At 40.2% G+C, this 15,127-nt stretch overlaps 1 protein-coding gene across 1 annotated transcript in view; it reads left to right on the top strand.

Moving 5' to 3' along the window:
- Col24a1 (collagen type XXIV alpha 1 chain) overlaps window positions 1-15,127 on the top strand; it is a 256,486-nt gene that overhangs the window by 155,975 nt on the left and 85,384 nt on the right. Inside the window, exons 33-37 of the mRNA XM_087897474.1 lie at window positions 5,667-5,720; window positions 12,254-12,307; window positions 12,678-12,731; window positions 13,819-13,872; window positions 14,128-14,235. Of these exons, the coding sequence (XP_087753600.1) occupies window positions 5,667-5,720; window positions 12,254-12,307; window positions 12,678-12,731; window positions 13,819-13,872; window positions 14,128-14,235 (324 nt within the window). The remainder of the gene's footprint in view (window positions 1-5,666; window positions 5,721-12,253; window positions 12,308-12,677; window positions 12,732-13,818; window positions 13,873-14,127; window positions 14,236-15,127) is intronic.

Here is a 15,127-nt window from a genome sequence, read left to right as displayed (position 1 = left end):
AATGATTGCATATGTAGATAGATAATTATAAATTGAGATAAATATCAGAAAGCACAGCCAGAACTCAATATCCCTGGGGAAGCAGTTCAGTGTCCTGTTCAGAGACAGTCTGTGGATTCTCAAAACCCTCATAGAAAATGGAATCATGTATTTTTGTCATCTATTTCCTCGTATGTACTTTCATCTCTGGGATATTTATAACACCTAATAAAATATAAACATGTAAATAATTGCTACAGCGTACTGCTTAAGAAATGTTGTGAAGAAAAAGTCTGTGCATGTTCATTATAGACATTTTTAAAGATTGTCTTCTATCTGTGCTGGATTGGATCTATGGGGCAGAACAGATAGAGAAGACTAACTATGTAGTTCAGATCTAGAGAATCAATGATAAATAAGCTGTCATAATCTAGAGGCTCAAGAAAGCTTCCATGAGCAGAACCATGTGATATGAGAGGTGAGTAATAGTTATTTGAGCCAGAATGAGGAAAGAGCTCCAGACAGTTGGAGAGAAAGCAGTTACAACACAGAAAGAGAAAGGGACATGCTGACCACACACACACAGTCCTAGGAGCCCCTTCCAAGGGATTTGTACAGTTATCTTAAGAATAAATGGACGGCACCAGGGGGAAGGAGCAATGATGAGATTATTGTCTTATAAATCTTATCAAACCACATAGTAGAAGGAGTCAAGAGCCAAGATCCAGATAAGATGCAGCCAAAAGTCTATGATAAGCAGGCAAGAAAGAAGTGGGGAGAGGGGAAGGATTCCAAGGATGTTAAAAGCAGTAGGAGACACAGAGCCTGCTTTGAAGTATTATTCCTGAGTGTCTGGCTTCTTGCATTAAATATCATTTATTGAAGCAAGAAAGCAATGAACCATTTGGGTTGGAGAACTGAAGATTACAAATTGAGTGATGAGTTTGAGATGCCTTTGAGAAATGTTATGTTGGCTGTGGGATTCCGATCAGAGGAATTCACTAAAGTTATTCATATGAGAGCTGAGGCTGAAGAGATGGCTCAGAGCTCATGAGCACTTGCTGCTCTCGGAGAGGACCCAAGTCTGTTTCCCAGAAATCATGTGGTGGCCCTCGATCACCTGTAACTGCAACTCCAGGGGATCCTGTGCCTCTTCCAACCCCCAACGGTACCAGGCATGCATGTGGTTCACGTACATACATGTAGGCCTGCACTGACACATACAAAGACACTATCGTTTGGAGACACACATACCATTCCATGAAGATAGTAGAAAAGAGAGAAAAGAAAATGTCTTTCAAGGGACAGGGTTGGACCAGCGAGATGACTTGGTGATAAAGCAGCATTAGCTGGCGGCTAAGCCTGGCCACCTGAGTCTGATGCCCAGGACACATGGTGGAAGGAGAGAGAGAGAAACTGGTCCTGTATTCTACCCTCTGATGTCCATCTGTACTTGATGGCTAGTGCATGCCCACACCATACATACACAGCCAATGAATAAATAGAAAATAAATAGTAAAAAACAAAGAGAATTGAGCTTAGTCTCAGTTGGTGTTCTTTTTATTCTACAGAGGGGAACTTTTATTCTGCAGAATAGAAAATGTTCCAAGTAACTGAGCATGAAAGATGGGTTTTATAGACCACCTTTATAGATGGGCTGAAGAACTCAGAAACAAAGAGCTAATGAGGTCTGAGAGCTTCCAAGTCACTGTCATGGTAAAGTGAGGTGAGGCAGACAGTCACAGGGTCAATGCAACACCTAGTCATTGCTAAGTGCACGCACACAGACCGAAAGAAGTGAAGCTGGCAGAACAGTCACTGCTTATAAATCAAGCGCCTCTAAAACAGCAGTCACACTGTGGGTGACGGCTTCCAAGCTGTGACAGAAATGTTGACTATGTTGAAACAAAAACCACCTGACCACAAACCCAAAATGCTAGCTAAGCCTTCAAGAAAGGTTTAGTGTCCATCTACCTTTGATTCCGTTTGGTCATTCCGGTCCTCTGCTGTTCTCGTTAGCCTTTGATTAACTCTGTGTTGGCAAATGAGTGTAGGGAGACGGTCTATTGTAAATTTAATGCAAGTGACCAGGAATTTCTATTTAATTAAGAAATTAATTTTGTGTAAATTAAATTTAATTTTGTGTAAATTAAATTTCTATAGATACCAAGAGAGAAACCAAACCTTCATTCAACAACATAATACACATTTTTTTGAAGCTCACATAAAACATTCCCCAATATTGACCATATTGTGAGCTAAAATATACATCTTAACAAATTTCAAAGAATAAACATGATTCTGCTCACAGATCATAGCAGAATTAAGTTAAAACTAAAAATAGAGACGTGCTGAAAGATCTCAAAATTTCAGGATATTTAAAAATGTACTTCTAAATAATATAGTGTTAAAAGAGGAAATCTCATTCCAACAGCATGGCCCAGCAGGTGAAAGAGGGAAAGGGGGCAAGTCTGATGACTTTAGTTCAGCCCCTGGAGCCCACAGTACAAAGGGAGAACCAACCCCTAACTGTTCTCTAGCCTCTACAAGCACACTGTGGTGCACACATATCTATAAACACACATAAACATACACACACACAAATAACAACAATAATGACAAAATAAAACTCAGAAGAAAACTTTCAAATATCTTAACTAACTTAAAGTGAAAATGCAGCCTAAAAACTTCAAGACTAAAAGGGAATTTGTAATATAAATTAAAAAAAATATTAGAGATGCTAGAGAGATGGCTCAGCAGTTGAGAGCACTGTCTGCTCTTCCAGAAGACTTGAGTTCAATTTCCAGCACCCACATGACAGTTCACAACTGTCTATAACTTCAGTCCCAGGGACCTGATATCCTCTCACAAGCATACATACAGGCAAAGCGCCAATGCGCATAAAATACAAAATAAATGAATCATTTCTTTAAAAGAATAAAATAAATATTAGAAAGATAAATGGTTTCAAATAAATAATCTAAGCTTCAAATTAGAAATAAGAAAATTAAATATAGAGTAAGAATAATAAAGTAATAATAAAAACAAAAGTCAAAACTAATTTTAAAAATGAATTAACCTATAAAAAAAGGAGAAAAATTTCTTAATTCACAGGCAGAGAATAATAAAAAGACACAGATACAAGATACAAGAGAGAGGCCTCCACTATCGATCACATGCAAATTAAAAGGATAAACAGCTCATATATCCACAAACTCTGTAACTTATATATAATTAACCAGCTACTTTAAATACTATTTAAAAAAAAACTCACTTAAAATCTGATCATTTGAACAAGTCTGTGTTGGTTAACCACTTAAATAAATAACTAATAACTTTCCGAAACAGAAAACAGTAGCCCTGGGTACTGATCTCCTTGACAACATCTAATAAACATTTAGCAAACAAATGATAGGAATTCTCTATAGCCTCAGATGCAAGCTGGAAGACTTCTTCCTGGATTCTTCCAAGAGGCCAGAATTATCCCAGGACCAACAGACACATACATTACAGGAAAAGAATAGCACAGACCAGTGTCACTCAGGAACATAAATATAGAGTCCTCAGCACGAAGTTAGATCATATCTAACACCATGTATTGTTTATCATGACCAAGTAGGATTTATTCCAGATATGCAAAGGTAGTCTAGCATTCAAAAACCTATGTAATTCATTACTTTCATAGTCTGAAGAAGGGGCTGGAAACATGGCTCAGAGGTTAAGAGCACTCGCTGCTCTTTCAGAGGTCCTGAGATCAATTCCCAGCAACCACATAGTGGCTCATAACCAACTATAATGAGATCTGGTGCCCTTTTCTGGCATGTAGGCATACATATCAGCAGAACATTGTATATATATGTTCTATATATACATGTATATATACATGTATATATACATGTATATATATACAGAGAGAGAGAGAGAGAGAGAGAGAGATCTTTTTAAAAATAGTCTGAAAAAGAAAATACAGTGTTATAAATACTTTCAGGAAAATTATTTGACAAATCCTCATTCCCATTCATGGTAGAAAATGAAATACAAACTCTTAGGAAACTTGGAATAGAATGGAAAATCTCTAATCTTAGTGAATAACATGTATTGGGGGAACCTAAAATTCAGAAGAATGGATATATTTCTTTGCATTCATTTATTTTATAAAAAAAGAAGAAAGAAAAGAAATGAGCCAGCAAGTTAAAATATTCCTAGGTAATCATAAGTTCATGCTGCCAAATGAATGAAGCCAAACTAAAAAAACCTTATACTATGGCATCTGGAAAAGGCCAGACTATAGAGACAGAGGGGGAAATCACATATTTTTTTCCCTTAAAATACTTTTATTTGGCATATATTTGCTGGGGTTATTAAGTAGATATATGACTGTTGTGCGTGTTAAAGCAGGTGCATTGTGAAAGCCCTCAGCACGTGTTCTGGCTTCACTCTGCTGCTGTGATAGAACGCTCTAGCCAGAAGCACCTCAGAGGAGGAAAGGGTTTATTTCCACTTACAGGGTGCAGTCTAATGTTGAGGGAAGACAGGGCAGGACCTGGACGCAGAAACCATGGAGAAATGCAGTTGACTGACTCCATAGCAGATTTATGCTCCGCTCGCATCCTTGTAGAGCCTTGGACCACATGCCTAGGGAATGGTGCCTCCCACAATAGACTGAGCTCTCCCATATCAACTAATAATCCCGACAGCCTCCCATAGACAAACTCACATTTAAAAATAACTAGGAGTGTACCATATTTGATAATTATTGGGTGTTTGATAAATATCTGTTGAATGAATGAGTGAATTAATGAGTAAAATGTAATAGCCCCACTTACTCTATTTTTTATTGATTTTTATTGAGCTCTACATTTTTCTCTGCTCCCCTCTCCTTCAACCCTCCCCCAAGGTCCCCATGCTCCCAATACTCAGGAGATTTTGTCTCTTTCTACTTCCCATGTAGATTAGATCTAAGTTCTCTGGGATTGTGATTTGTGGGCTAGTTTTCTTTGCTTTATGTTTAAAAACCATTTATGAGTAAGTACATGTGATAATTGTCTTTCTGGGTCTGGGTTACCTCACTCAAAATGATGTTTTTCTAGCTCTTTTCTTTTCCTGCAAAATTCAAGTTGTTGTTATTTTTTCTGCTCTATTGTATAAATGTACCACATTTTCCTTATCCATTCTTTAGTCAAGGGGCATTTAGATTGTTTCCAGGTTCTGGTTATGACAAACAATGCTGCTCTGAACATAGTTGAGCACATGTCCTTGTGGCACATTTGAGCATCCTTTGGATGTATACCCAAAAGTGCTATTACTGGGTCTTGAGGAAGGTTGTTTCCTAATTTTCTGAGAAATCGCCACACTGACATCCAAAGGGGCTGTACCAGCTTGCATTCCCACTAACAATGCAGAAGTGTTCCCTTTTCCCCACAACCTCTCCAGCATAAGTTGTCATCAGTGTTTTTGATCTTGACCATTCTTACAGATGTAAGATGGAATCTCACTTACTCTATTTTTGAGTACAAGTATAGCTTGACATCATTCATGAGACAACACAGATGAATGAACTAAAGTTATAACTTTATTTATAGAGAGAGTAAAGTAATATGCCAGTCAAATAGTTTTATTAAAATGAAACTGAGATGCACTGTTTATGTAAAAGCAAACTTTGATTCTCATGCCTTCGATGTACACAGGGACCTCGGGGACCACCTGGTAATGTTGGACTTCCTGGAGAGATGGGTGTGGAGGTAATGTTTTGTGATTCATACCAGTCTTTGATTTAATATTTTTACAAACCAGAGTGAATTAGATATAAGAAGTATATGTCATAAAGAATAATTTCATAGCATTTTCTTTTATATTTAGAAAGCACAACCTGACTTTAAATGGCAGAAATAATGTGTAGAGATCATTTCATGCATACAAAGCTCTCCTCTAAGAATTAGTTCACTGAAACAATTGAGTAAAAAGTGAAAAAATTTTTTCCTTCACTGATGAGAAATGACTTAATAGCTCTCCATTCTAACAGGCGACGTCCTTTAGAGAATGGGGAGCTTTGAAGTCACCTTATGAACTATAGAATTTGGAATAATAAACCAAATTGATTATAATTATACAAGCCAATGATTTCATTTCTGTTTCTTACTCTAGTAGTCAAACTACATACATTACCCCGCTTCCCCGGCATCTAGCTATCTAGCTATCTGTCCCTATCTTCTCATTAGCCTTTTGTAGACTCATAACTTCCTTGGTTTTGTGTAAGTCAGGCTTCTCCTCTTACATCACTTATTGACGTCTGGACATGTTTTATGAATCCATCTCGGTAGCCCACTAACATCTCAGAGGCAAAATCCTGTGCGCTCTTATTCTTCTTTTTCTCAACATGAAACTCACTGCTTGTCTAATCTGTTTTCATGAGCATCTCACTGAAAGATCCCATAGTCACCCTAAGCTACTTCTACATCACCCTCTCCTTGTCTTTTCTCTTTGGACAGCCCCTGCTACCTTATGTGCATCCTTCCCTCTTTGTCTCCCACAAAAGGTGATTCCTCCCTTTATGCCGTGCCTCTTGCAGCTCCCCTCAGACCCTCAGCTGCTCATTGCCAGTTTGTCTTTATTGTATCATTCTTCAGATTCCTTAAGGGGTCCGTAGCCTTTCCAATAAACATCCACTTCTTTATTTGAAATTTACTATAAAAGTCACACAGCACCAGATGATGGTGGCGCACACCTTTAATCCTAGTATTTGGGAGGCAGAGGCAGGCGGATCTCTATGAGTTCAAGGCCATCCTAATCTACAGAGCTAGTTCCAGGATAGCTAGAACTGACACAGAGAAATCCTGTCTCAATAAAACAAAACAAAGCATCACACGCCAAAATTAACACAATAATGTTCCATGTGGTCTACTTCTTGCAGATCTATTCTTTATTAATTACTCTTTATAAAATTTTTTCTGCTCCTGGCTTGAAGACCTAGTTCCTCTTCTTTGACTATGCCATGCCTCTTACTGTGCACTTAACTGGAGATGCAAGAATGCATTTAAGGTCACCAATTCCTTTATAAGCTAATAATCTGTTTCAGAGTATAGTTAACATCAATAATCATTATACTACAATGAATTAGGGTCAGTAATGCAGATATTGACAGGGAAATAAAGGAGAAAGCAATTGCTGCTTTACCCTATCTGTTGGAGGAGAAAAATAAGACATGTATATTGAAACATAAAAAATGAGATTGACTTGGAGAGATAAGTATACAAGGAACATAACCTAAACACAATAAAGGCAATATTCAGTAAGCCAATAATCAACATCAAATTAAATGGGGAAAAATTCAAAGTGATTCCACTATAATCAGGAATAAGACAAGTTTGTCCACTCATTCAATATCTATCCAATATAGTACTTGAAGTTCTAGCTAGAGCAATAAAACAACTCAGGCAGATAAAGGAATACAAATTGGAAAAGAAGAAGTCAAAGTATTGATATTTGCAGATAATATGATAGTATACATACGTGACTCCAAAATATATCTATCGGGGAACTCCTACAGTTGTTAAATATCTTCAGTGAAGTGACTGAATAAAGGATTAACTCAAAACACCAGTAGCCCTTCTATATACAAATGATGAACAGGTGGAGAAAGAAATCAGGGAAACAACTTTCACAATGGCCTCAGATAACATAAAATATCTTGGTATAACTGTAACCAAGCAAGTGAAAGATCTGTGTGACAAGAACTTTAAATCTTTAAAGAGAGAAATTAGAGAGGATGTCAGAAGATGGAAAGATCTCCTATTCTCATGGATCAGTAGGATTAACATAGTAAAAATGCTCATCTTACCAAAAGTTCTCTACAGATTCAACACAATCCCCATCAAAATCTCAACACAATTCTTTACATACTGAGAAAGAACAATATTCGACTTCATATGGAAAAATAAAAAACCCAGAATAGCTAAAACAATCTGTATAATAAAAGAACTTCTGGAACTACCACCACACCTGATCCAAAGCTGTACTGCAGAGCTATAGTAATAAAAACCGCATGTATCAGCATAAAACAGACAGATTGATAAATGGGATCAAAACAAAGACCCAGACGTAAATCCGTACACCTATGACAAGTGACAGAGTATGCTGGAGAGAATGTAGAGTAAGAACACTCCTCCACTGATGGTGGGAGTACAAACTTGTACAGTCACTTTGGAAATCAATGTGGTGGTTTCTCAGAAAATTTGGAACTGATCTACCTCAAGACCCAATGATACCTACCACTCTTGGGCAGAACCTGGAAACAAACTAGATGTTCCTCCACCTAAGAAGTGATAAAGAAAATGCAGTACATGGGAACCAGGTGGTATTACTCAGATGTTAGAAAACAATGACATCATGAAATTTGCAGGCAAATGAATGAAACTAGAAAAAAATTACCCTAAGTGAGGTAATCCAGACTCAGAAATACAGGCATGGTATATATTCACTTGTAAGTGGATATTAGCTGTAAAGTGTAGGATAAGCATGCTACAATCCACAGACACATAGAGTAACAAGGAGGAATCGAGGGGGAACCCTTGGATCTCCCTGGAAAGGGGATATAGAATAGATTTTATGGGTGGGCTGGGGGTGGGTGGAGATGGAAACAGGAGGGATCAGGTGGAGGATTGGAGGGGTAAAGTAGTGGAAGAGATAACTGGAAAGGGGGGAAATTTCAGGGTAAGGTAGAAATCTAGGGCAATGGAAGCTCCCAGGAATCTGCAAGGGTGACTCCAGTTAAGACTCCTGGCAGTAGGTAATATGTAGTCTGAACTGGCATCTCCTGTGACCAGGCGAAGACTGGGACAGCAACACAGCTGCATAGCCTTGAACCTACAACTTGTCCTGCTTATGAGACATGCAGGGTAAAAGTGGCACAGAGATTGTGGGAGTGGCCAACCAGTGACTGGTCCAGCCTGAGACCCATGCCATGAGAGGGAGCCCGCCCCTGACAGAGCCTGGAGTACCAAGACCCAGAGGCTGAATAGCCCAGAGACCTAGGATAGGACCAAACATGCCTTGCAAAGAATAAAGTCAGTGTAATGACTCCTAATGACACTCTGCTATACTCATAGATTGGTGCCTAGCCTAATTGTCATCAGAGAAGTTTCATCCAGCAACTGATGGGAACAGATCCAGAGACCCACAGCCAAACATTAGGGGAGCTGCAGGAGAGGGGGAAGAGGGATTATAGGAACCAGAGGGGTCAAGGACGCCACAAGAAATCCCACAGAAACAACTAACCAGAGCCCATAGGGGCTCAAAGATTCAACTGACAGCCAGCGAGCCTGCATGGGACTGACATATGCCCTCTGAATATATGTTACAGTTGTATAGCTTGGTCCTCTTCTGGACTCTTAAGAGTGGGAGCAGGGGCTGTCTCTGACCTTTTCGCTGGCCTTTGGGACCCTATTCCTCATACTGGGTTGCCTTGTCCAGCCTTAATGTGAGGGGAGGTGGCCAGTCTTACTACAACTTGATATGCCGTGTTTGGTTGATACCTATCAGAGGTCTGACCTCTTCTGACTAGAGATGGAGCAGGAGTGAATGGGGAGAGGCAGGGAGGAACAAACTAGGAGGAGAGGAGGGAGGAGAAACTGCAGTCAGGATGTAAAAAAACAGTAATAATTTTTTTTACAATCATTTTAATTTAAAAAAAAGAAAAAGGAGAGATTGAAAGAATAAGGAAGGAGCTTTAGTGATAGGAGAAAGGGCACTACAGATGCGAGAGTCCCAGGATGGAGGACGGTCTTAGGGAGAGCCCAGGAATATGGGGCTGTGTAGAATATTTGATGATTCGTGCCACAAGAGATCGGTAACTAATTAGAGGAGAACCTTGAAAGGTCTCGTGTACTCTCTTAAAAAGCTTGAACTTTCTGTCTTGGCCTATTATAAGATTATATAAACAAGACAGTGGCGAAATCAGAACCATATTTTGGAAAAAAATAATCCTAACAGCTGAGGGAGAAATGTTTTTCAGCAAATACAAGTAAGGACAGATCTACCTATTAAGAGGTTGTTGAAGGCGCTCACAGTGGCACAGCTTGAGAAACAGTGAGCTCCAGGGCAGCTTGAGCTGTGGTGTGAGACCCTGTCTGAAAAAGAAGGAAAAGAGGGGGAGGGATGGAAGGAGGGAGGGGAGGGGAGGAGGGGAGGAGAGGGTAGAGGAGCCTGCAGACCGAAGTGATAGATAGACACATACAGAGACTTGTTTCAGAAATTCCACAGCTTCTTCATCTATGGAATTCAAAAAGCAAGCAGAAGGAAGAATCAAATCATCCTGACATTTCTAGGTTATGTGCCAGATGTGGCCTCCTGAGTCCTGAAGAAGGCTGTGAGGGAGCAAAGGCCACAGTCTGCTTCTCCACCCAAGGCTAAAGCTTCTGAAGAGCAGAGCTGGCTTAGATCTGACCTAAAGATAGCGCTGATGGCCATACCGTGCCACATCCCCAGCCTGAAGAATGCACAGGGTCCTGAACTTCATCGCTTTTAAGAGTCTGTTGTAACAAGGATGTGAAGTAGCCCTGAGAATCTGAGAAAAACACGATGGTTTTGAGGAGTGATGGGAGGCAGTGGGAGAGAGCGCCCACTAGCAAGAGAAAGAGGAGTTACGCCGCACTCTGCAGCGGACCCAGGAGGACCCTGGTCTCTGATGAGCGCGCTTCTGCCACTAGCAGCGTTTGCACACTGTTGCTTCCACAGACCTGCACATTTTCTTGAGGCGGGTCCATTTATTTCCCACAATTCACAACTGAAGTGACTAAGGCACTAGCTAGGAGTAATCTCAATCTCAGATCAAAATATAGGTGCTGTGCCTCCACATTCTGGATCATGGAAGTAAATACCAAGGAACCAAAAAACAAAAAGCCTAATTTCTTCTGAGCAGTGGAACGGGACTTTTTTCTTTTTTTTTTCTTTTTTTTTTTTCTTTTTCTTTTGAGACAGGCATTCTCTGTGTAGCCTTGATTATCCTGGAACTCACTTTGCAGACCAGACTGGTCTCTAACTCACAGAGATCCGCCTGCCTCTGCCTCCTGAGTGCTGGGATTAAAAGCGTGCACCACCACCACCCAGCCAGAAACTGGACTTCCATTTTGCTCACCTCTTCTATTGTGTACCTACTCTTAATTTTATTATACCTTGAAAAATGGTAAATGTGGGTTGCAGAGGCTTCATGAAAAAGAAAAATTCAACCTCCTCCCATCTAAAATACTATTAAATAATGTGAACAATACTTTAATTTCTAATAATCATTAAAAAGAGTCTGATATACGCATCCGAAATATTAAAGAACTTCTGAAAGGAAATGGAGAAGAGGAAAAGGGGGGAGACCCACAGTTTCACCCTAAGCTAAAGAACTATTGGCCATTGTTAGTTTCAGGGGGAAGGGGAGACAGTTTTCTCCAAGAATATTGCCCTTGACCAGTCGACCTCTCTCCAGCAGAAGACCACACATCCAAAAAATGCGTGGCAGAACTAGTTATCTTGAAAGATTTCTCTTAAAAAATGTGTAGGTTGGGGTGAGGGGTGAATTGGGATAACATTGGGAAGATGGGTGAATATGATCAACACGTACACTAAACTCTCAGTGAACCAGTGAAAAGGACGGGCAGGGAGAATGAAGAAAGGCTGGGAAGCACATGGCGGAGGCAGAGAACACACTTATACCGCAGGGAGACACGCACAACACAGCAGCCGTTGCTCAAGGTTCAGACCTTGAAAGAGCCAAAGAGTGCAAGAAATCACATGCTTTCAAGGTTGCCCAACGCAGCTAGGCTCACCGAGAAAGACTGGAAAAGTAATTCAGTACATCGGTATCTCCTTTTCAGTGTGACAACCTCATCATCAATTCATATAGTGGATTTTATTTTTAATAATGAAAAGATTAATTGATCTTAAGGAAGCGGGTTTCAGTAGGCACAGTAGGATGGGATGTGATCACCAAAAGCACAACTGTGAATCCGGGGATAGAGAACTCGAAACTGCGGGAAGATCATTCCACATCCTCTAAGGGCTCAGAGATGAAAGCTTGGGGGAAAAATGTTTTCTCTCGTCCTGGTTTCAAGCAAAGCTCTTCTTGACATTTGAACTGTTAAGAATTTCAGAAAATACCTTTCTTAAGCATTGAAATGTGTGGAGGCAGGGAAAGCCCTTTTCTGCACACAGACTTTAACCTTTGAGCTGAAACCCAAACCACTTTCTTATGGGGTTGGTCCAGCCTTTGTAACAAATCATTCTCTTTTAGGGACTCCCAGGCACTGAGGGAGAATCTGGCCTGCAAGGCGAACCAGGCGCTAAGGTAACTGCCCTAAAGTGTACCAGAGAGGGACATCTCTAACTTAACACCCACACTTGCCCCTGGTTGATGAACCCCATCTTTTGGAGGGTACAAGGTTGAGACAGGGTCTCAATGTGTTCTCCTCGCTGTCCTGGAACTCACTGTGTAGAGCAGGCTGGCCTGGAACTCACAGAGATCCACTATCTGCCTCCCACGTGCTGGGGTTAAAGGTGTGCACCACCACGCCTGGTGACAAACACCATCATGAAGGCAGATAAAGGCCATCAGAACAGAAGTACTTTGGATGATGCCCCCTTATGATATGCATTCCCGTGACTAGAAGCAGCAACTTGAGTGAAAAAAAAGCTTAGGCTGCCCTTTGTCTCTCCAGGGAGATATTGGACCTACCGGCAGCACTGGAGCAACTGGGGAGCCAGGGTCACGTGTGAGTATCTTCAACAAACAAAATCAAATGTAATGTACTGACCCACTTGTTTGGGGGGGACTCAAAATTTAACTACCCTAGATACATCAAAAATGTGCAGTCACACGGTTATCTTTCAGCATTGTATGAAGAAGAAATTCACAAATCATTGATCAACACTTCAGGACATTTTCTAGCCTAACAGACAGATAAAAGATTAAACTGTGATGTGTGTTTTAAAACCACCCCAAGGCCATATGAAGCTAATGGGATACAAGGAAATTTTTATGAGCAGTTGTCATTTGATATCTTAGAAAAGTTATGATAATATAAGCAGGCATTAAGACATGGTAAGTTGTTTTTCCCCGAAATAAGGATGTTCAAGACAATTTTTAAAAATCTTTGTTCACTAACAGATAAAGTAGAGATATTTATTTTTGTACCTGATTTGTTGACTTAAATATTTCCTTTTGGGGTGGGTAGTAGGGATCAGCTTAATTCGGGGGTCATTAATGGGAACGATGTTGTACTATTAGTTAGTACTAAATTAATTCACTTTACTTAGTTCTAAAAAGAGAAACACTCCCTTTACAACTTCATAAGGTATGGTCTGCATTTTTTGCAAGTTTCATATCTAAAAGGTGGTTTATTAATGTCACTTGGCCATAATCTTTGCATCTCTGAAGGGAGAAAATACAGAAACTAAAAGTCTGGTAAAGTGATCATGACTGAATTTTGTTATATTAGCCATGTAACTTTGTTATAGCAAGGAACTACATTTTATGCCATGGCAATGTTTGCATTCTTGATGTCAGAAGCACATCCTAGTTATATTAATTTCCAGATGCCAGAGTAAATGTGTTAGTATTCTAAAAGCACATTGTATCTGAATTTACAACCATGACTATCTTAGGTACCTCCAAAGCTCTTCCAGGCAGATCAAATCATCTCATTACACTGTCGGGCCTTCTTTAGAGATAACAGTTTATGTAGAAATGAGCGACTACGAGTTAGTTACCTCCTACACCTTCTAGGAACAAAATGTAAAATAAGATCAATGAGACAGCCAAAAACTTACTCTTGGTTTTTCTGCTACAAAACAAAACAGGGAGAACCAGGAGCCCCTGGAGAAGAAGGCCTCCAAGGAAAAGACGGACTGAAGGTAATATATACCTCCCAAGTCCTGGTATTATAGGTTTTAGTCAATGCTGGAGGTCAGCCCCCCACCAGGCATTGTATGTGCTAGACAAATACCATAGCAATGGAGCTACATCCCTGGCCCTAAGCTATCATTTTAAACGGAATGTTTAAAATATCAGGCTTGATTACTACTGCATGTCAAATAAACATATACTTGCTACATGACATAATTATTTCACCACATTCTTAAAAATAAACCCTTTTCCTTGGATTCCAGGGGGCTCCGGGAGGAAGCGGACTTCCTGGAGAGGATGGAGACAAAGGAGACACGGGCTTACCAGGAACAGCAGGGCCCTGGGGTAGAGCGGGTCAAATGGGTCTTCCAGTAAGTACTGCTGGGTTCACTTAACTCAGTGCCACATGTCCAGGTAAACACATGGTCGCTTGTCAAACACACCTACACACACACACACACACACACACACACAAGACATGTGCGGGCATATGCACACACACACACACACACACACACACACACACACACTTTCACCTTTATCAAGCTGTGTCTTAAATGAATGACAAAGCAAGGTATCAGTTGTCCTCAGATACAAAAGGGGAAAGACACTTTTTTATAAGCAGCTGAACTTCTGTCGTAAAGCTTTGGATGGGGAGAGTCTTCTGTTGTCTCGGACTTTGTGTGTGTGAATACTCTGCATCTTTGCTCATAGAGCCCATGTTCTTGTTATAGAATAACACCTTAGCTCCCAGGTTAAGATTCTTTGTAATACACTGCCAGTATCAGCTCCTAAATTACATTGCTTTAAAGGAAATTCTAAATTTTATAGTTAAAAAATTTCTCACCTTGAGACAAATGTTGGATGTGAATAATGAGAGCAGTTTCAAAGGAGGCTTGTGACACTCTTCCACACGAGTGTTCCAGTGTTCAGGGTCGCTGTTCAGTTAAAGCTGTACGGTTGTCTTTTGTCTGACACATTTAAGCAAAAGAGCGTATTCTATATTTACTTCTCCAAGTTTTCTTGACTTTAGAGACTCTTCTTTCCTTGGTAAAAGAACCCCTATGATTCTACTAAACAGCAAGCAAAGACTTCCCTCTCCTCTGTGGGCTGCCCATCTTCAGCCTTTTAAAGAACCAAAGTGAATTTTGAGCTTGGAGGTCTTCTCCCTGGAAAATATCTCTTGAGCGCACGTCTCTGCCTCTCGCGCTCTCGTTACCATGTTTTTCTGGACCATAGGTGAATTCACCATGCAGTCAGGCT

Source organism: Myodes glareolus, chromosome 17, assembly GCF_982192425.1.
Source record: "Myodes glareolus chromosome 17, mMyoGla1.1, whole genome shotgun sequence".
NCBI lineage: Eukaryota > Metazoa > Chordata > Mammalia > Rodentia > Cricetidae > Myodes > Myodes glareolus.
Note: the sequence above shows the minus strand (reverse complement) of the source record. Positions and strands in the feature narration are given on the sequence as shown.